Source organism: Patella vulgata, chromosome 4 (genome assembly GCF_932274485.2).
Source record: "Patella vulgata chromosome 4, xgPatVulg1.2, whole genome shotgun sequence".
Lineage (NCBI taxonomy): Eukaryota > Metazoa > Mollusca > Gastropoda > Patellidae > Patella > Patella vulgata.
In genome coordinates, this window is record NC_065882.2 from 44,009,425 (window position 1) to 44,033,616 (window position 24,192).

General features: G+C 34.3%; 1 protein-coding gene across 2 annotated transcripts in view; it reads left to right on the forward strand.

The window, feature by feature from the left end:
- Positions 1-19: 19 nt before the first annotated feature.
- The window catches only part of LOC126818170 (YTH domain-containing protein 1), a 30,762-nt gene continuing 6,589 nt past the window's right edge, over positions 20-24,192 (forward strand). Inside the window, exons 1-11 of one of the 2 annotated variants that reach the window (XM_050545404.2) lie at positions 20-202; positions 8,380-8,523; positions 8,753-8,827; positions 9,902-9,940; positions 10,822-10,995; positions 14,245-14,352; positions 14,604-14,752; positions 15,284-15,338; positions 15,655-15,772; positions 17,183-17,267; positions 18,788-18,954. In XM_050545404.2, coding sequence (XP_050401361.1) covers positions 175-202; positions 8,380-8,523; positions 8,753-8,827; positions 9,902-9,940; positions 10,822-10,995; positions 14,245-14,352; positions 14,604-14,752; positions 15,284-15,338; positions 15,655-15,772; positions 17,183-17,267; positions 18,788-18,954 — 1,142 coding nt within the window. In that variant the 5' untranslated portion in view covers positions 20-174. The remainder of the gene's footprint in view (positions 203-8,379; positions 8,524-8,752; positions 8,828-9,901; positions 9,941-10,821; positions 10,996-14,244; positions 14,353-14,603; positions 14,753-15,283; positions 15,339-15,654; positions 15,773-17,182; positions 17,268-18,787; positions 18,955-24,192) is intronic. The other variant, XM_050545405.2, reaches the window with a different exon arrangement.

Sequence of the window (24,192 nt, forward strand, 5' to 3'; positions counted from 1 at the left end):
TATACTCTCGCGTGAATCAGCGAGAAAGAACGAACGCAGCCATCTTTATTTCCGAAAAAACTGTCTGAATAAATTTGGAAAACTGATTTGATTTATTCATGCAATGTAAAGAGAAAATAATTTCCCTACCACGCAGAAACGGCGCGGAGACTGTCAAGAATTGACTGGAAAGAAATGAACATTGAAAGCGAAAGCTCTAAAGGTAAATTATTCAATTATTGATTGAAGTTTCGATTTTTGTTTGGAACGCAAATTAAATTTAAATTAATTTGAAAAACGCCAATGCCCAATGGCAACCCGTTTTACTAAAACTTTTAGACGTGCACCGTATTATTGCGAAAAATAATGTTAGATTATTTTGTTAAACACCCGCGTTGAAATGTTGTCACGTCACTGGTCCGTCGTGCCATGCCCATATACAAGTCATAGGCATGATCGGCGCGTCGAATTACCCAATAACACCCAATAACTCCAAAATAACACCCAATAACTCCAAAATAACAACCAATAACTACAAAATGTTGACTTTGGAAACACAAAATAACAATTTAGTTGAATTTAAGAAGCATCACTGCTTTGTGTCCAAATCGGAGTTTCACGCTCACTCGTCTGAAGGGAGATAACCTGTATATGTGATTTTTGTTGACAAGAAATTAATAACACCCAATAACTGCCCAATAACTGCTTAATAACACCAAATTGTTGACTTTGGAAATACAAAATAACAGTTTAGTTGAATTTAAAAGCCTCGCAATGTTGAGCCCAAATCAGAGTTTTACGCTCACTCACCTGAAGGGAGATAACTCGTGTATGTGATTTTTGTTTACAAGAAATTATACATGGGCGTCAAATATGGAATAACTATTTCAACCCCTCCATGGGTATCGTCAGGCGGTTGCATTAACAAAACGCTATTACAGATGTCCCCGCTATAGTTTTTCATGAAATTCAAATTAACTTCCAATAATTTAGCGCAAAAATGCGCTACCCGACGACATAACGATCAGTCTGTAAAGAAATTCTAATTAACTGCCAAACATTCTACGCACATAGGCGCTACCTGACGAGATAACGAGATACTTGGCTGTTAATTTTAATACCTTTACAAACCAATGTTTTATAAAAAAACATACACATATTTAAAAATGTTTCATATGAATAATGAAAATATTATAAAGATAATAGAATAATTAGTCTGTAAAGAAATTCTAATTAACTTCCAAATATTCTACGCACAAAGGCGCTACCTGACGAGGTAACGAGATACTTGGCGTTTAATTCCTTTACAAAACAATATTTTATTAAAACATTTAAACCTTTTTCATATGAAATATTTTATTAAAACTAACATAGTCATTCAATGAGTTTTTTCTGCGCACCTTCGTTTACGTTGCCCTGGTTTTTTGCCAGAGGTTTCTTTGGGCTTTACGCACCCAAAATCAACATTTTTTGAATTAACAATATTTACATTATATACATTTTTATACGCCCACATTGAAATGTGGACGTATATTGCCGTCGCCCCCGTCCGTCCGTCCGTCCGTCCATCGTCCACAATTTCTTGTGAACGCGCAAACGCAAAAAGTTATCATCCAATTGTTTTAAAATTGATATATGTTGTTTACATGTACATTAATGAGATGAAGAATCCTATTTAATTTCAATAATTTCTGTTTATTATGTCTAGAGTTATGGTCCTTGTTTCACTTTATTGAACCTTGTGAACGCTCGAACGCCAAAAGTTATCATCCGATCTTTCTGAAATTTATATGCATTATTTAGATTACTGAAACGAAGAAGCCTATTGAATGTCAGCAATTTCCGTTTATTACGTCTAGAGTTATGGCCCTTGTTTCACTTATTGGTCCTTGTGAACGCTCTAACGTCAAAAGTTATCATCCAATCTTTCTGAAATTTATTTGCATTATTTAGATTACTGAAACGAAGAAGCCTATTGATTTTCAGCAATTTCCGTTAATTACGTCTAGAGTTATGGCCCTTGTTTCACTTTATTGATCCTTGTGAACGCTCTAACGTCAAAAGTTATCATTCGATCTTTCTGAAAATTATATGCATTATTTAAATTAGTGAGACGAAAAAGCCTATTGAATTTCAGCAATTTCTGTTAATTACGTCTAGAGTTATGGCCCTTGTTTCACTTTATTGAACCTTGTGAACGCTCCATCACCAAAAGTTATCACCGAATCTTTGTGAAATGTATATGCATTATTTAGATTAGTGAAACGAAAAAGCCTATTGAATTTCAGCAATTTCCGTTTATTACGTCTAGAGTTATGGCCCTTGTTTTTTTATTGATCCTTGTGAACGCTCTAACGCCAAAAGTTATCACCCGATCTTTGTGAAATTTATATGCATGATTTAAATTAGTGAAACGAAAAAGCCTATTGAATTTCAGCAATTTACAATAATTACATCTAGAGTTATTGCCCTTGTTTCATTTTGTTAAACCTTGTTAATGCTCGATTGATGAAAGTTATCATCCGATATGTATGAAATTTATATGCATTATTTAAATTAGTAAAACGAAAAAGCCTGTCAAATTTCAACAATTTCTGTAGATTACTTCCAGAGTTGAGACCCTTGTTTCAGTTTGTAGAACCTTGTAAACCCTCAAAACGACAGAATTTATAATCTGATTTGTATGGAATTGTCTTGTAAAGACCCCCAATTACCTACAAAGGAATAAATATTCGACAACCCTTGTCGACCGCTCGGACGATTTAGCTGCTGTGGGCATATGTTTTGTTGCCTGGCAACCTATCTTTCTTCTTCATTAAATATTTATTCAACATGCGAGTTTTCTTGTCCGCTTCCATACAAGCCCATGTTTCAGGACGGATCTCAGATTTGTGGTCTACATGTTGCCAATTGCCTGTACCGTGTAAAGCCCGACGTATGTTGAGAATTTGAAATGTTGACTCTCTAGCCAATTTTGTAACAAGGTCAGGTAAATTCTGAATATGCCAATCGGTTTCTTGTTTCAATCTATTATTAATTGATTCTGCGTTGTTATTAGTCCATAAGTCTGAGATCAGTTTATTTTGGAGGGGCTTAATAACATATATAATAACAATTTATGTTTTAAATATCTGTCCCAATATTGTTCAAATCTAGGATATTTTTCAAAATAAACAGACAAATCATCTTTTTTCATTTCAAAATCCATGTCATTTTTCGAATATACAATTCCTTCCTTACCAAAAATTAAATTTCTTATAATTGAGCATTCTTTTTGTGGTGTTCCCGATTTCTCTAAATATCGATATAAATTTTCCTTAATGTGTTTTGTACAAAGTAAGAAATTAGAATTTTGGAATACTTCATACAAAGATTTAGTCATAGATTTTTCTTCGTCGGTACCAAATATTATTTTATTACTACCTAACTGGGAACGAAGATGTGAAAAGAAATAGTGATAGGTTTATTGCTTCGCCATCCCAATGGAGCATTATGGGGTTTTGATTCGTTTCGCGATATAAAAATAACTATAGCGGGGATATCTGTAATAACTTTCTGTTATTGCCACCCCACCGCCTGACGATACCCATGGAGGGGTTGAAATAGTTATTTATAGATTGATGGCCATCTTATATATAATAATAATAATGCACTAGTTAAAGCGATTTTTGATTTAACGATATGTAATGATATATAAGGATTAAAACGTACACAAAATACTTTGTCGTGAGTATTAGTTATGTAGATAGAGGGATGAGGTTTAACGTCCACTATGTCATTTCAATAATTCTCTTGTGTGTGTGTGTGGAGTGGGGGGCTTTACCAGTGTGATGACCCAGAGAGAACCCACGATTCTGGACAGACGACACTACGCTTGTCAGGTATAACCGCGGAAGCACATACACAAGTTATCTCCCTTCAGGCGAGTGAGCGTGAAACTCCGATTTGAATATCAAAACCAGCATAGTTGGATCGGCAAGACCTACATATGTAGTCTTCACTTGAACATTGAAAAAAATTCAACTGAGTAGTATCTACTTAGTTTCTCACAATCTGAATGGCACCAACGTTGACATACTTCACAATATAAGCTTTGAATATTGCGAGTTTCTTTCAAACATGATCCGCAAGGATACTCAAATCGGGGATTTTTCCTATCATGTATAATTAAAACGAATTGCAACGAAAGCATACATTAATTTCTTGTAAACAAAAATCACATACACGAGTTATCTCCCTTCAGGCGAGTGAGCGTTAAACTCTGATTTGGGGCCCAACGTTGTGAGGCTTTTAAATTCAACTAAATTGTTATTTTGTACTTCCAAAGTCAACAATTTGGTGTTATTGAGCAGTTATTGGGTGTTATTAATTTCTTGTCAACAAAAATCACATATACGAGTTATCTCCCTTCAGGCGAGTGAGCGTGAAACTCCGATTTGGACACAAAGCAGCGATGCTTCTTAAATTCAACTAAATTGTTATTTTGTGTTTCCAAAGACAACATTTTGTAGTTATGGGTTGTTATTTTGGAGTTATTGGGTGTTATTGGGTAATTCGACGCGCCCGGCATGATAGGGCATAGGCTTAATGATGCACTGCAAGCTGCAGTCTACTATAACTAGCCTAGCCTAACTTACTGTCTGAACCGTCGTAAATTTTTAAAGTTTTTCTTCGATTATGGACAAACTACTTAACATTTGTTATTATAAACTTACCTGTGTGTTTGAAATTACCTCTGGTTAAATAAAATTCATTGTACAACTAAATATCCCAACAAATAAAAAAAGTTCTCTCTTGTGTAAAATTGAACTCCTGACAAAGTGAAAGTTTGACATCGATAAATAACAAAAATGGAAGCTAATTACGTCACTTATCAGGATAGATCATTTCGTATGGGGGTCTCAGCAATGCTGGTCTATAGTAACAGTGTTTCGCTCTTTTATGACAATTCAAATTTTGTGTATGAATAAGCTACACTCGGTCTCGGGCCCAGTAATGAGTTTGGGCGTTTACAAACATAAATACGTCCGTAGTCCGTTATTTTGTTTCTGTCTTGTTTGTATTAATTATTTGGTTAGAGAGTGGGTAGGATTATTTCTTTTGAACACAGGTGCAGAACAAAAAGAACAACATTCGTTTTACGGCCCTTGAATCTCACCCAATATTACTTGGCAATCTGCTGTAGCAGAGGTAAATGCTGATATATATTACAATTGCCTTGGCAAAATTATTAGCCGTTTTAATTATCGGCAGATAGTTCCATGTCTTTCTATTTCCGCTGTGCAAAAACTATTCAGAATTTTATAATCATGCTTCTCACTGAGAAGCACAATTTATTTCTGAAAATCCCGGCTTCATTTTGAAATTCAAAGGGCAAAGTATCAATCCATACAATTGTACTCTGACTCGGTTATTAATCACAGGTACAACTCCATTTTAAAATCCATGGAGAATGGAATTTCCAGATGGCATTTCATAGATCGCTATCATGCCGCAGCCAATCAACGCTTTGAATTCTATTATAGTAAAAGGTACAATGCCATGTTATTGTATTCTACACAGATGCAGTGAAAATGGTTAAATTTAGTGCCAAACTTGCACAAGTTTTTCCAAATGTCTGCATAATTAACACACAAGACCCAATAATACACGCAATCTGTGATGCCTCTTTTGACAAGTGATTTTATGTTTTAAATACATTTTTATAAAGACGATAAACGATGTTAGACATCTGTTGAATAAACAAAAAAAAGTAATTTAATCAGGAATATTATTGACATGAATACATGTACATATGTAGTCGGAACGTGAATTAAATATGGCAATTATTGAGAAGCGGTGGCTTTTTTCATATTTTTTTGTGGTAATCATAAAACATTGAAAATGGACTAATAACCACAGAGCACTGGGATAAGACCTCGTTATGAAATATGATCAATTAAAATTATGAAATAAAGTGTGTTTATTTATAAATGTTAAAGTGCACATAAGATGTGGGAAAAAACTTTTTAATGCGTGTAGCCAGTGGTTACTATATCCACTTTACGGCAAGTTCACACCAATCTGGTTGAAATTAATTCACCTATCTTCACTCAGTCGTAAAAATAGACCTCCCGTAAAAACGACTTTGCCAATTATCGAAAACACTCTTAATCCCCTCAGACGCCAGTGACGTCACAGTGACCGAATGCATATGCAGAATGTTTATTCCTTAATCACCGATATACAGCCGGCGTGTGTATTCTTTAACGCCTGAAGGATTCCTTAATCCCCCTAATTAAATAAAACAATTGACTACGGAATAATTTGTTTTCTAATTCATTTTAATTTAAGATCCAATTTAAAGTGCCTACAACTTTTAAACTTTGAAGTCTTGAACTCGTAATTAATTTTTTACAATATAGAACTTATTGGACGAACACTTTTAATATGTAAATAATATATACGGGTCCAGCTATGTGGTTTTTACTGCGAGCACTTCGCTTTTCCACATAAAGTGTAGTGTCCTTAATATCTGTCATCAATTAATCAATCAGACTATAAAAGTTATACAAGCATGGGTCATAAATCAATTTACACATTGGTGTTAGCAGTGCGGGTTTATTTCCTTTTTTTTTAAAAACATAAACCCCATTCAAAATATTATAAACCCGAGAATATGCCATCAAAATAGAATCTTTCCTCCGACGTGATAATTGTCACGTATACACCTCTTGTAATTTCACGCGTCTCGCAAGATTTCTACTTGAGTTTTCGATTATTGTATTACAACCATGTGTGGGTGTTTGTGTAAATAGCTTTATTTAACGTCCGCTTCCACTGAAGTGATATCGCAGACAAATTAACAGATATATTGATCTACAAGTTAACGTGATAATTGTCATGTTTACATCTCTTGTAATTTCACGTGTCTCTCAAGATTTCTACTTTAGTTTTCGATTATTGTATTATAACCATGTGTGTGTGTGTGTGTGTGTGTGTGAAATAGCTTTATTTAACATCCGCTTCCACCGAAGTGATATCGCAGACAAATTAACGGATATATTTATTGATTTACAAGTTAACGGATAATATTGATTTACAAGTTAACGGATAATATATTGATTTGGGGTGTTATATACTCTTACAATATGTGACATCTATGATTAGTTTATACATATTGTCGGCTCACATCAGTGGGATTAAAATGTTCAACAATGGAGAAACCACGAGGTAAACACATAGATTAAAATAAATAAGTTTTACTCGTCTGTTGTTTATAATTGTTTTATTTACCTTCAATGTTTTTGTTATAAAGTAGCCTCATATTGTTTGTTGATTGCGTTGTGAGTTTAGACATGCACACAAAGTACATGTATTGGTTACATGTACATGTACATAGTATGTCCTCAACTACATGTATACTATACTATAACACTTTAATTGGATGGAATAAATAAGTTTTACTCGTCGGTTGTTTTAAAATTGTTTTGTTTGCCCAATAATCAACAAGTTTGATTGACAGATCCTGACCGAAATTAGTTCACTGATGTTTTTATAATAAAGTAGCCCCGTATTGTTTGTTGATTGGCGTTATGAGTTTAGACATAATGACTACAAATCGAAGATTAGACGGGGTGCGTCGTCCATTAATATTTAGACAACATCTAATTGACTTGATATCAAATCTGAATATAAATTATTTGATGAATAAACATTTGTAGTTTATAATGTCTAACATGTTTTATGCTATCCTCTTTATAAGAATATATTTTACAGTATATTGACAGCTTAATCAATCACTATGTCCATGAAGCCCCTGCAATTTTGGCGCTAAATTTAACAAAAGTTACTACGTCCGTAGTATGCCATGCCTTATAATACTTATGATGACATGGATGGAACCGTTATGGTAATAGAATTCACAAGCGTTGATTGGCTGAGAAATGAATGAGTGTGATCTATTGTTATGCAGGCATCGGAAAATCTCATATTCAAAGTGAATTTCAAATGTTGTTTGTATAAGCTTTTATTATGAATGGTGATTATCATTAATAAAGATAGCTTATAATAATGAATATATGGACAAGTGATTAGTGAATGGCACCATTTGTATTTCTTAGATTATAGAGAATTGTTAAAGCCCTTGTGACTAAAGTTATCAGCCGATCTGTAATATTTAGATTAGTGCAATAAAGAAACCTACTGAATTTCAACATTTTTTGTGAATTACTGCTGGTGTTATGGTCCTTGTTTCAATTCGTAGAATATTGTGAACACTTTAACAACAACAATTGTCATCTGGTGTATGAAATGTATGCATTATTTAAATTAATGAAACAAATAAGCCTATTGTCTTGTGGACAGTTTGGATGACTGGCAACAAAGATCTTTAATACTATATAGTCCTATTTTTTGCAGGTGCTGAAACAGTTGTCAATGTTCTTGATGCTATATTAGGTGAAGATGAATTAACCACTTCTGCTAGTGATGCTGTTGTAAATGTTCTTGATGCTATATTAGACGGTGAAGACGAACTAAGTGCAGAAGTACCAGAAGACACTGGTAGGGTAATTTTAAAAGGACATCAAACATTTTACGCTTCATAATATTGTTCTTAAGATTTACCAAAGCCTCAAAAGGTTTTCACATAAGCTTATAGAATGTTTTTAAAACACGTAAAATTATTTTACAAAGATTTGAAACATGCTATTAATATTAAAATTGGAATTTTCAATTTGTGATTAAGATTGAAATTTGAAAACAGTTATCTTGATGAATTGATTCATTTCAGGTAAATCTATATTAAAATCCAAAGGAAAGAAATCTCTTATAAAGAAACCCAAAACTGTTGAAAAGAAAGATTTGGGTAAGAATAATAACTGTGCTCTGATCCCCATAAATCAGTTTTGTAACATCTGCCCATGTGTTGAGTATTCTAGATTCTACAGTTGTTTCCTGATATTGGGATTGAAATAAAACTGACCCAATATTGACCAATTTGTTGCGGCTAAAATCTTGTCTTACTCTTAGTTTACTTTATTTGATTCAGACAATGTTGGGAGGCACATTAAGGATTTTTGTGGAAATTATAGGCGTCGCTTGCTTGCTTTGACAATTTCCTGTTTATAATATATCATTTGCAGAGAATGCTGAATGTTGACAAATTATCAATTCCTCATTTCTTTTTAAATACTAAATGAAATTGAACCATTTCTGTACTGATATTTCTTTTAAAGATCCATCTTTCACGTCGCAGTTTGAAAGGGATTAAACATCCCTCAAATGACGAAAGTATCGAAACAAGTTCTTTATGTCCCTTAAATTTCTTAAGTGTAGTTCAATTTTTGTTTTGAGGGGGGGTGGGGGGGGGGGTAGATGGTCAAAGGGTTACCATGTGTTTGCTGTATCATACAGCCTATTATTGAGTCAACTGGCGTGGTTTCGATTCCCGTTTGTACGTGACAAGGGCTTTCTCTTGTATCCTCCCACTGCTAAAGATCCTTACGCGCAAGCGAATTATTGATTAAAAATTGAACCATATTTTCATCCCGAAATGACCTAGTACTGTTTGTGTCCTGTGGACGTTAAACCCCATTTCTCTCTCTTGAGGGGGGTTGGATGGCTGAATGGTTAGCGTGCGTGCGCTGTATCATAAAGTCTGTCATTGAGTCGACTGGCGTGGTTTCGAATCCCCAGTTGTACGTGACAAGGAATAGGGTCGCCTGTCCAACCTCGTGGGTTTTCTCCGGGTCCTCCGGTTTCCTCCCACTGCTAAAGACCCCTATGCGCATGCGAATTATTGAAATAAAATTAAACCATATGTTAGTCCCGAAATGACCTAGTTTGTGTCGAGTGGACATTAAACCCCATTTCTCTCTCTTGATCTCTCTTGATCTCTCAATTTTTGCCTGGATAAGAATTTGTTTTTATAAATTTTTAGCAGGTCCAGAAAAGTCAAAGAAAAAGACCAAAACAGAGGGTAAGCTTTTAAGAAGAAATGCAAACAGTTTTGTACTTCCGGGTTTTGTTTTTATTCATAGATTTCTGCTTTGAGGTCTTGTGTTATATCTTACATGTGCTGCCTGTCATGGGCATATTTTGCAAGTTGAGCAGCCCTGCCCTTGGTCTGAATTTCATCTTATGTTGCCGTTTTGATAATATTCATTTCTACAAATTCAGAGCTATGAAAGTGATTATCCCTTGAAAATTTTATACTATACTGTATACAACAAATAATTTTGTGATAAAATAAATGATGTTGAGACTGCAGTGTCCAAACGGCTTTCTAACACGACAGAAATAAGTCAGAAGTTGAGTTCTTATGGCCCATTTTCACACCAAATTAGGTAGATTTGCAACTCCATGTAAGTTGCACAAAGGACTTGCTGAACATACAAAGCAATAGTTAATATGCGTTTTGTTCAATACCTTTTGGCAGCATCAACTGTAAACTGATCTTTATATCATGCTACTTAATGGCAATTTTCAATGAAATTTGTAACATTAAAAATCTATATATATCTTGGTATGTAGTGAAATACACTAGAGCATTACAAAAAAAGTAATAAAAAAATGACTTTTTTTCAGCAAATTGTCCAAATTATCTTCCACAAAAAGTCATAAATCACAATTGTTCATTTAAAAAAAATAATTTTGAATTTGTAAAGTTTAGTACACAGAACAATGAGATAATTGGAAAAGCTAATAAAAATTTCCACATATGTATAGAGTTATAGATTGATGAATATCAGCAATATATTATATGTATACGTTAACAAGGATTTTACTGACCAAATGGATAAAATTTTGCATTGAATATAGATCAATCTATACAATTTGAATTTGATTTATTGTTTGTAGGAAATAGTGTTGATAAAACAATTGGTAATATGGTAGAAGAAGATAATCATTTAAATCTGAGTTTATCTGCTGATGAAACTGATGATGTTAAACAGCCTGCAATTGATCAGGATGCCTTAGATTATGATACTAGAAGTGAAACTGGTAGTTCAAACTATACTGATGCCACAGATGGTATGTATACTCTTTTAAACACACACATTGATAGACAATCTCAGTCTAACGTGTTTCAAGAGGTTTTTCACAAGACCAGGTATAAAAAAGAATTCTATACGCGTACATGGAAATGTGGTCGTATATTGCCGTCGGTCCGTCGTCTACAATCTCTTGTGAACACTCTACAGACTACATTTATCATCTGTTTTAATTTCAATAATTTCCATTAATTTCTTCTAGAGTTATTGCCCTTGTTTCACTTTGTTGCACCTTGTGAATGCTCCAACGACAAAAGTTATCGTCCGATCTGTATGAAATTTATATGCTTCATTTAAATTAGGGAAAAGAAGAATCCTATTGAATTTCAGCAATTTCCGTTAAATACATCTAGAGTTATGGCCCTTGTTTCACTTTGTTGAACCTCTGAACGCTCCAACGACAAAAGTTAGCATCCGATCTGTATGAAATTTATATGCATCATTTAAATTAGTGAAAGAAAGAAGCCTATTGGATTTCAGCAATTTCTGTCAATTGCTTCTAGAGTTGTGGCCCTTGTTTTACTTTCTTGAACGTTGTGAACGACAAAAGTTATCATCCGCTCTGTATGAAATTTATATACTTTATTTAAATTAGTAAAATGAAAAAGACTATAGAATTTCAACAATTTCCGTCAATTACATCCAGAGTTATGACCAGTGTTCGACACAAACGTCGGTCCGTGCGTCCGAGACCGACTGATTTATCGGAGGACTCCTGCTTGCCTATCTCACTCGGGTCCACCGGGCCTTCGCCTTCTTTCTTATCTCGCATAGTTAGTGTCCACATACGACAATTCGGGAAATGCTAGAACTGTCATACAAACGCAACCTCCGAGTCTCCGATAGTTGACGGTTATTGTGTACTTGTCATCGACATGACGGAAGCTGCTGTTTTTCCAAACATTGACTCGCGTAACCAGCCTCTGTTTTTTTTGTCGGCTTTAGCCACTTGAACTTTAAACAAGCCGATTGGTAAAAACAATGAATCGGCCACTATGGTATCATAAATCAATCTACTTTCGGCTAAATTTAACGGGTTAGTTATTACTTTTTGATTAAGTAGTCAATCAACTTGCTTGTTGGCTACAATAACAGTCATACCTCTCAGTATGGATTGCGAATCTCGCTCGGGAATCGCGCTTCTTAGACGCTCCGTATAGATTCCAAGTACCGGTAGATAATAAAATAATAATTGGATCATACATTTAATGGTTTCGCTGACCAGTTGTTACAGTTGAATATAATCCTCAGATAGAACACCGAATACACCGAGAAACAGTCATTAATATATATTTTTCCGACAAAATCTTCAATGCCAAATCCGCCGATGACACGTGACATCGGTTGGAATTTCTAGGTCAATAAGCCAGCGATGCTAGGTTTAGTTTTAAGTAATGTTTACCATTATGATTTTTTATTTGATACACATGCTGGCAGAGGCTAAATTTTAAACATATTGTCGTTATTATTATTGAAAACTATATGGCATAGTCGTACGGAATTGTATTTTAAAGCAATTTCAATTATGGTTGTCACGTGATCACTGTGCTGTGTGTTTCTCTCATGGAAGAATGAATAAAAACATATTTGCAAGTTAGGTGATAGACAAAAACTACAAATTGTGTTATGAAAAATACCACGGCGCTGTATCATTTTATATCCATCCAAAAAACGAAGACAGTAATTTATTCAGGAATATTACTAACACGAATTTCAAGCCGGAACGTGAATATGGAAAATTTTCCGAACGGTGTAGCTGCAGGCCTACCTATTATTAAAGGTAATGGAAGCTTATAATTTTAAAACCATTTCCTAAATTCCTACGGGACCTCATTTGACTCAATTCTGAGCTATTGTGCTAACAATCTAGGGTGGGATAAGCGAGTTTATGCCAACGCCATTCCTCAAGGTTATTGCCAGACGTCAAGTTTTTTTTGTGTAACTGTTTGAAGTTTAACTAGTTTAATGAGAAAAACCCTAAATTATGTAGCCATGAATAGATTTGTTTCCATTAAATTAAAATGGAAGTTACTAAACCCTAGTCCTTCTGTGGTGTACTGGCTTTATACATGTATGTACTACCTTTCCTCTGATCGTTCTGCGCTTCGCTTGGAAACTATAAATATTATTATTGGTTGGGCCTGCGTGTCACCTGAAGGACCCACATGATCACGTGTCACACAGGTCCTGCTGGCCTGTGCTTGGAAAATGTTTGTTTCGGACACTGGTTATGACCCTTGTTTTACTTTGTTGAACCTTGTGAACGTTCAAACCACAATTTATCATCCGATCTGTATGAAATTTATATCAATTATTTAAATTAGTGAAACGAAAAAGGCTATAGAATTTCATCAATTTCTAGAGTTAGGCCCTTGTTTCACTATTGTTGAACCTTGTGACAAAACGACAAAAGTTATCATCCGATCTGTATGAAATTTATGTGCATCATTTAAATTAGTGAAACAAAGAACCCTATTGAATTTCAGCAATTTCCTTCAATTACATCTATAGTTATGGTCCATGTTTTACTTTGTTGTACCTTGTGAACGTTCGAACCACAAAAGTTATAATCTGATCTGTATGAATTTTATATGCATTATTTGAATTAGAAAAATGAAAAAGCCTGTCGAATTTCAACAATGTCTGTAGATTACTTCTAGAGTTAAGGCCCTTGTTTTAGTTTTTAGAACCTTGTGTACCCTCAAATGAATAAAATTATACTGTCATCTGTATGAAATTGTTTTGTAAATGCCCCCATTGATCTACAAAAGAATAAATATGTGACAACCCTTGTCAACTGCTCGGACGATATAGCTGCTGTGGGCATATGTTTTGTTGCCTGGCAACCTATCTTTGATTTTTATCTTTCGGGCACATTTTGACATTTTAAGCTTGTGAAATCCATACAAGACAAAGTCTTTCTGTAATTTTTTAAAACTTGTCGGTCTTGTTATATCGGATTAAAAAAAGGAACCCTATTTGAAAATTGTAGACATAACCCCATTCTCCAAACATTTACCTTATGAACTTGGATGCATGATAAGCCTTTTGTAAGATTGGGAGAAACCCTATTGTACTGCTGATCTAATAAAAAGAATCTAAAGTGCACATCCAAGTCACTATTTCTGAATTTGTTTTTTTCCTCTGAAATGTGACTGTTTAAATGAACCAGTCTTTAATTGTCAGTGATGGAGAATTTTTAAATGTTCTGTGATTTGTAATATTGTAGATGATCAACCTGGTAAAAAAAGAAGAAAAAAGAAAAAGGTAGAACCTAGAGATATATCACCTATAGAATGGGATAAAGCTAGTGCTCAAAGTGATGATGAGTCTCGAAGTAAGACTTATTTTTATTAAAATGTTCATTACAGGATAACATGCCTATTTTATAACCTATCATATTCAATATCTGATTAAAAATTCTTACTATTAACGATGATGTATATTTTGGTATCTTTTTTTTCCCCTAAACCCTGTGTGCCATTCTCTCTCACCTTACATGTGTAGACCATTTAGTATTTTCAAGCATTTAATATTTTGAAAACTTTTTATACTTTTACAATTTGAATAAATCCTTTTTTTTTTTAGGAGCAAGATCTAAAATAAAATATGTGTTCCGAAATGCATGCTATTTCCTTATTAAAAGTAATAATCATGAAAATGTAGCATTGGCTAAAGCAAAAGGAGTTTGGTCAACTCCACCACAGAATGAAGCTAGATTAAATCAAGCCTTTAGAGTGAGTAGAAAATCTGACCTGTTATTCTTTAAAATTCCATTTTACATGTCTTAAATTTGACTAAATACCATTGCATTAAGCTAAAATGGTTTCAATTTTGAGATCCATTTGTCTATCCGTCTTGTAATATTAAAGATGTTTCATTATCTATAGTCACCAATTTTTTGGTCATTGCTGTTAATACATATTGGTGTATGGTATCGGCGTGGTTCCCCCTTGTCAGTGATGCAGGACGGAGGGTGTGACAAGGACAGCTGTCTAGTCCTTCGGATAAGACGAAAAACCGAGGTCCCATGTATACATTGGAATGCCCGTAAAAGATCCCTTGGCAGTTGGAATTCGATATAAGAGTAGGCGATAGTGCCGCTGCCCGGGCAAAATTTCCCTCATAGCACACTGTATGGCGTATGCCCGTCTTCATTAGCCCAGTATAGGAGCAGAAGAGTAGGACGTTAAACCCCATTTCATTTCATTTCGTATTGGAACGCAAATATTTATATGAAAAAAAAATTGTTTTCCCTTTTATTATAGGACTTTGATAATGTTATTTTGATATTTTCTGTAAAGGAGAGTGGCAGATTTCAAGGTATGAGTCTTCTACACACAAGTGATATTAACAAATTTGTCAATTTATTAGTGATAACTTACATACACGTAAGCCTTGCCTTTTGTTAAGTCTATTTAAATTTATTTAGAATTTTGCTCTAAGCCATTCAATCAGAAATCTATATTATGACATTGTGTTGCTGCCCAAGGTTTGAAGGGAGGTTACTATTGATGAAAGTGCTGTTCTTCATATTATCTCCCCTTACACCACAGATCATTAATTTCTAAACAATAAAAGATTGAATGATAAATGATTATAAAATATTTGCTATGTAGTTGTGAAATTTTAACTACAGGATTTGCTAGAATTGCAGAAGAAGCTACCAAAGACCATCCAGCAATAAGATGGGTGTTACCTCCAGGAATGAGTGCCAGAGCTCTCAGTGGTGTTTTTAAATTAGACTGGATTACACGGTTTGTCACATACATATATATTTACAATACTGAGTGAGCATGCTTAAGACAATTTCAAAGAAACACAGACATGCAGGCCTACTTTATTTCTTGCTCTAAGATGAGATAATAATGTAATGTAAAAACATATGTAGGCCTACTTTATTACTCTTAAGATGATATGATAATAATAATGTCATGTAAAAACATATAGTGTAAGTAATTTCAGTTTATCACCTTTTCACTGCAAATTAACGCGCATAAAAAGTTGGATGTACGCCATGAGTATTCACTTGACCCTTTGTCGTCCATATTATTAAAAAATATACAAAAGACTACATATGACAAGAGGCATAAAAAAAAAAAGAAAAAGCATAAAAAAAGTTTGTGTTATTCTATCGGCTGTGTGTGTGATTTTATAGCTACGGGTCCGATGCATTTACCCTTGCAAACCCGGTTTTCTCATTCAAGCGTATCCATTCTTGAAAATGAATTTTACAATTCAAGAATACTAATTTAAACTATAAAACATCAGTGCTGACTATTAATAAAGTCAAATTGCGATTTGTTGATTATTAAATGATAATTATATTTCTGCTTTATTAAAATTTATTTCAATCACAAAATCAATGATTCTTTTGAAAAATTAAAGTATCGATACGATATAAACTATTCATTGAGAAAAAAAAGCAAGGATAATTCTAACAGTACAGGTCTGTTGGAAAATTGAGCGAGAAGTCACATGTGTAAACAAAGCTTACATGACAACGTGGAATGATCACTCAGGAGTTCATAACAGTATTTATTCATCATTAAACAAAAACTGAAATATTGCCCAGCTCTACTTAATCATTGTTAATTTCTTTGTTTAAATTAGGACACAATGAGAAATTCCATTTTTTAAAATATGAGACCAATAAAGAAAGATTAGCAGCTTGTGAAATGGCTGCGATGAAATCAATCAACCTCGACTGTTTGATTGTTTTGATCTCGTTTGTTAGATTGACTATATCACTAAAACTAATTCCAATCAATGGCTGTTATCACAAGTCACAAAAACAATGAAATTGACTGATTGGGATTGGCTTCTGTGGTCGTAGAGAGAGCTGCCCATATTAATGAGTACAATTTATAAGGAATATAGAAAAACAATTGGTTCTTTTATTATGTGGTTGTATACGTGAGTTGCCTGTAATACCGAGTTGTTATACACGTCGTGCTATATGTGTATAAACCAGTGATTGTTTTCCATATAAATTATGTTTTTTTGTCTTTTTTATGTGCTCAATCACTAAATGCCACTCAAGGATTATTTTGAGCAATCAGGTTGATTTAAACAAATTATGATCCTAGTTACATGTTTGTTGTTGCAAATTAAGTTTAATTTGTTGTTGAAGTATTAAGCTTATTATAATATTTTATCTTTTAAAGGCATGAGTTAGCTTTTACTAAAGTTAATCATCTACACAATCCATGGAATGAAAACTTACCAGTTAAAATAGGTCGAGATGGACAGGTAATCTATTTAAATTTTTCCAGACTGACATGGAAAATCTGCCTTGTAGTTTTTGTTATTGAACAGAAGTATGGTTCAGACATAGAGTAATGGTGCATAGCATCCAATAGGTCATTTCAATACTAACATACAGTACACAGCTAGAGGTTGAGACTAGAATCGCCGAACACCGTGGAAAAACAGTGGACTTTTGCAGAGTGTTCTTGGCGAATCGCTTGCGTTTGCTAGCTTGTCAAATCACAATGGATCACAGAGTTTCACGGTGAACCACAGAGTTTTGCGGTGGAACACAGTGAATCGCTTGTGTGCCGATATCGTCCGGATTCTAGCGTGTTGAAGAAAAATGTACCTTATGTAAGTTGAATACATGTATGTTAATCTTGAGCAAGGAAGGAAGGGTTAAACTAATAGTCTACAATAAATTTTAATGCTGCCGTGAAAACGTGTACATGTTTAACGTACAAGCCAGTTTGAATAATAACCCAATGTTTACCAGCAATCTATATCGGTTAAAATTTTGAACGTACATGTATTATGTTGGGGCTATACATGTATGCAAACAATGAACAACTTACAATTTCTTAAACGTATCATTTGGTCTTCATTGGCTGCTATCATATCCAAATTTTAAATTATATACGATGATTTTTTTTACACGTTACATCATTACTGGCAATTTCAGTTAATCTAAATTAACCATCCATACAGCACAGTGCCATCAATCACTCTGCGGTGCACACAACAGTATGTCACATGGTTAATTTCGCTCCAAAACATTGAGTATATACATGTATTCTTACGCGATATCACGAACATATACTGATTATGATGTATTCAAACGTTCTTTCAGTCGAATTTTTTAAAGTTGCCCCCTTTACATAGGGAAGTAAAACTTACAATTACCGTAAACAAAGATACCTTGTGAAAGTAATACACTACCTATAAACCCGATGAAACGTTAGCTATTTCTTACCATGTCTAGTTTTTGGCCATCGATAGATGTGTACATTTTGTAATACTTAGAGAAATAACAACACTCCTGCTACCGTAAAAAAGTCGGGGGAGGGAGGCGATGAAAAGCTTGCGAAATTCCTTGCGGGAAAGCATGGCGATACACAGTGTTTTCGAGCGAATCCTGGCAGAACATCATGGCGCAAATGAGTGAAAATTCACCGTGAAATCTTAGTGATTTCTTTGTGTTTTTTTCCGCAGTGTTCTCACAATTTTAGTCCTTAAAATTGGAGAGGTACTGTATGGTTCTCTAGCAATGGGGCAATACCAGAAAGTTTGGCAGGCCACCCTACTGCTAGTTGGTGATTGAACTCTTGACACTTGCAATGATGAAAGAGCTGTTAACCCCCAAGTACATGAGATATGACTTTCCATGAAATTATGGGATGTAGAAAACTTGAATTGAAAGTGATCAAGATTGAATCTATTTAAAGTATGTTTAGAGATATCGGCAAATTAGTATGTTCTGTGAAACTTTGTTATTAAAGGTTATTTGTTATTTTTTTTAGGAAATAGAACCAACATGTGGAGAAACACTGTGTCGATTATTCCCAGCTGATGATAATATTGATTTGATAACAATCGCGAGAAAAATAGTGAAATCCGGTAAACGTACCGTTCATTCAGAGAAAAGTCGAGAGAGATATCAACCAGCTCGGAGAGGAAGCTTAAATAGGTTAGGAATCATTGTGTCTTGTGATATAGACTGTATACGTAACTACGGAAGAGGACTGACCTGAATTTATTGTATACAGTGTTGTCAATACCTTGGTAAAGTCAAATCGAAACTAGACTCAACAAATGAAAGGCTTCATTTGACTGTCTTATTAAAAATCAGTCTTTCAATTCATCAGTAGTCTTTTGGGGGATTACTAAGTTTAAATAGTAAGACTGGGTCTGTCACACTGAAAGATGTTTGTTTAGATATAACATTGTTAAAAAAAAAAGGGGGTGGGGGTGGTAAGTATTTATTTCTTGTCCAACAAATATTCTAAAGAACAATTTTGACCTAGATATTTCAGGCCAATTTTAATGATATCAAGAAAATGTAAAGTATTTGAACTTACCCTCATCCAGTCCACGATATCTTGTGCTTACGTGAAGAATTTTGTGTCAGTTTTTAAAAAGCACTTTGATTTACTCATTAGTGTTTATAATGAGTGAGTAAATTAATTGATAGTGGTATTTTCTCAATAATGAACATGATTCTTCCCTCTGTGGAGATAATACATCTAAGCTAATGGACTATTCTTACATAGAATTTGTGTTCCAAAATTCTTGCTGAAAAAGATACCTCCACCACCAGCATTAACGCTTTTACGTTAATTTTATGGACTAATACCATTGAAAAATAAGCATGCAACTACACATTTTCAAAGGAAATTTTCATCTATCAGCATACCTTATTATGGACAAACTACATTTAATTCAATAGTTAAGAATGGGACTAAACCATAGTCTTAATTTTTAAGTTGTGGTTACCTAAAATATAAGTGATGGTGCATCGTTTGGACTAAAATTCCGATATAAGGGACAAGATAAAATAATGAGCTTAATTCGCTCTAAAAAGGTATGAACTTAAGTTTAAAAGTGTTAAGGGTGAATTGTTTTGGACGTAAGGTTCAAGCTTTTGGGACCTTTTTATTCTGTGTTTTGTGTGTGACTTTATAAAAAAAAAATAAACTGCCGTTAAAGGAATATTCCTGATGGCTGCAGAAGTGCCTGTGAATGGTATGATGGTATGTGTTTATTTTCATTTTAAACAAACATGTATTTTTGAGTTGGTTTCCATACATATACATGTATGACAGAATTTTCAAGAGCAAGCATTTGTTTTATAGTTCAACGTACAGAGTACACAGGCATTAATAGTACACAACTTTCATTTGCACTCAAACATTACACTTTACACAACTTTTTCCCACAATCAGACATTACACTGTACACAACTTTTGTCCACAATCAGACATTGCACTGTTCACAAAGTTCATCATCCACAGACATTACACTTTACACAACTTTTGTCCACAATCTGACATTATACTGAAAGCTTACACAACATTCATCCACAATCAGACTGTACGCTGTACAAACATTACTTTTGGATATAACAACCAAAAGTCTTTAAAATCCAAATTCCACTTGTTTAGTACTTTATGTGCCAAATCAATTACATTTTGTCTTCTAGATTAAAATAGAATATTGAATTGCCTTGCCAGGAAAGTGCTCACCAGGATTATTTCATAATCGGCATATTGATCTACATGTACATTTACCCTTTATCACTGGAGTGAGGTCCCTGGTGTTTTGTTTTGTTGTTTATTTAGAGAAAGGTTTGAAATAGAATAGTTATCATCTATGTCAGAAATGAAGCCAAGAATGCAAGATAATAAAAGCAGTGCACCAATAATGACGTTGACATTAAATATGTTTTTTTTATAGGTGTCCTACACGTTAAACAGTGTCAAAATTTTGGACTAAATTTAATTGATCCTAAACTAAATTTCAATAATTTATTATTCTGATATATATGTATGCAGCAACCAAATGAATTTCATGAGTAATTTATCAATGCAGAAAATTATAAAGATATGATTAATAATACTAAATAGTCTTTCTTAATATTGAGTCTTCCCCGCTTTGGCATAGCCAAACAATTTGTCACTAGTATGTAAATAGAAAAAGAATGTGATGATCAACAAATGGAATTTGTTGTTTGTAGGGTTTAGTAACAGATAGTTGTACTGCAGACAAAAGCCAGGGATTACCCCATATATTGAAAAAAACAAACTCATTATCATTTATTGTTGTTTATAATTTATAGGGACATTAGCCAATAAAACTGGTCATTTCTTGTTATTAACAACATTTTCAACTGTAAATTTTAATAATCTTTCTCAAAATTTATAAATTACAGGTACACATTCCCTTGATATTCGTATGGTTGATGCACACATGTACTTGTACAATTTGATAAAAAAAAATATTGAAATAGAACTGTGTCAAAAAATGGGTGGAAATATAAAGAAAACTAATGGTTATTTGGGCAGTTATAAATAAAAAAAACTATTTGAAGGCCTTACCTTATTATCACGATTTAATTTGATAAAGATTAGAATAATTTTTAGAAAAAAAAAAAAGATTCTTGTAACCTTAACCTGTGCCCCTCTCTTGTATTCCAAAATTTTTCTATGCCCACATTTTCATGTGGACCTATATTGTCGTCGCCCCTGTCTGTCCGGACGTCCGTCAAAAATTTGTTTGTGGACACTCTACAGGTCACAATTTTTATTTGATTTTGACGAAACTTAAAATATAGGTCTATCTCCCAAAGATCTTGGTTCCTTTTCGATGGTTTATGGCCCCTGATTGTACGAAAAATCATATTTTTAGCTTGTGGATACGCTACAGTTCACAATTTTAATCTAATTTTTATGAAACTTGAAACACATGGTTATATCCAAAAGATCTTGGTTCCTTTCCATATTCGCGCATATCAGATCGTAATTTCCTGAATTGTGGCCCTTGATTGTATGAAAAATCACATTTTTAGCTTGTTGTCCCTCAAGAGGTAACAATTTTTATCCGATTTAAAAAAAACGTTTTAATATATCACCATTGCACCCTAATGATGGCTGAGTTCGAATTTCGTGAAAATCAGACTAAAATTGCCGTACAAAATAGCCGCCCCTCGTACGCAAGTTCTGTAAATATATGATATATCAAGGTTGTGGATCCTCTAGAGGCCACAATTTTGATCCGATTTTGATGAAACTTGAAATACATATTTATTACCCAAAGATCTTGGCTCCTTTCAATATTAAGGCATATTACATGTAGATCATAACTTCCTGAATTATGGTCCTTGATTGTACAAAAAAAAAAAAATTTAGCTTGTGGTCCCTCTAAAGGTCACAATTTTTATCCGATTTAAAAAAACATTTGAATATATCACCTTTACACCCTAAAAATGGCTGAGTTTGAATTTCGTGAAAATCGGACCAAACCTGCCGTACAAAATGGCCTCCCCTTGTACGCAAATAGTGTAAATATATGGTACTGTATATTAAGGTTGTGGACCCTCTAGAGGACACAATTTTGATCCGATTTTGATGAAACTTGAAATACATGTTTATAACCTAAAGATCTTGGTTTCTTTCGATATTAAATGTTTCGTATACTAAACGTTAGCATGGGGTAGAACTAAAAGCCAAATAAATTCTAATGTACTTCATGAGTTGTTACTCTTAATCAGATTTTAGTGTATTATAAATGTTTCATTACCAACAATAGAAAACATATGCGTCAACTCTTGTTGACTGCTCAGATGACTTTTCTTCTGTGGGCGTATGTTTCGTTACCTGGCAAAAGGGGCGGATTGGAGCATCGGGCGATCGCCCGATGGGCCGGTTGGACAAAAAACTGAAAAAAAATTTTTTTTTCCTATTTGTCTAAAAAACCTTTTTCTGCTGAACATTATATGCGAGGGTGGGGTATTGGACCGGTCATGGAGCGATGATGATCATGTTGTATGTGGGCGGTGGCTTTAACGGACCGCCACGCCATCACTGGAGTCTGGAATGAGCTGATATAATAGACTTTCTGGTCCGGGTGTGCTGGGTGTGGGCCGGAATTCGGAATCCTGCATAATATGACGATATGATGATTTCACAGGTTGATGATTGTAAATTACTTGCAGGTCGGGATTTTTGCCTAAATTAATTGATTTATGAGACATACTATTTGACAGAGATTATAATAAGATATGCCACCAAATCGCATATTTGGGGTTCATTTTTCAAAATTTTCCCGGCGGAAAGCCCCCGCATCCGGGCTCCGCGGTCAGTAAAAAGGGGCCGCTCCGACACGGGAGCCCAGGCCGGTTTCCGGCCCCAATCCGCCCCTGCTGGCAACCTATCTTTGTTTAGCTTATTCTCTATCCATCTCTTGCAAAATGTGGGCATACATGTATCTGCCTGGCAGCTGCTGGTTCTTTACAAAGATACGCTGAACACCAACTATAGCTACATGGATATCTATTATGACTGGTGAAGGCAACATCTGTATTATATCTGGAATATTTTATCTGTCACGTTTTGCAACTGTTACAAATTAAAATATTTAGATTTGAATTGATTAAATCTACATGTAATATGTTAATTGCTTTGTGAATCAACCCACATGTTAAAGATACATTATGGGAGATTAGATAAAGAGCTGGAATTTCTCCATATAATAGAAACTAGATAATGTAAAAGGAATTTGCTAAAAATTTCAGTCAAATTAATCAACTCTGAACTGTGGGGGGGGGGGGGGGTTGGATGGCTAAATGGTTAGCGCGCTGCGCTGTATTATACTGTCTGTCATTGAGTCAACTGGCGTGGTTTCGAATCCCCGGTTGTACGTGACAAGGAGTAGGGTCGCCTGTTCAACCTCATGGGTTTTCTCCGGGTCCTCCGGTTTCCTCCCAAGCGAATTACTGAAATAAAATTGAACCATGTGTTAGTCCCCAAATGACCTAGTTAGTGGCAAGTGGACGTTAAACCCCATTTCTCTTTCTCTTACATGTAACTCTGAACTGAGAATTTAGCGATTGAATTTTCGGTCTAGCCTCAATCATCATTACTAAAGTGACTTAGTCAGTACGATAAAAAACATAGTCTTGATTATCCATGATTTAATCATGAATAAAAATTGAGCAGCAGATCCAGTCCTAATCCAGTAAATATCGCAGGCTAGCGATGACATCGAGAGTTGATTATGGTCTGGATAAGTTAATTAATTTGTAATTAATAATTTAGATAACATTTCAGGCCTAAAGAAAGACCTGCAGTAGGCAGATTTTGCTTTTGCATAATGTATGTTTATTGGAACATGTATTGAAAAATGTAAAGCACTCCAAAAAGTAAAACCC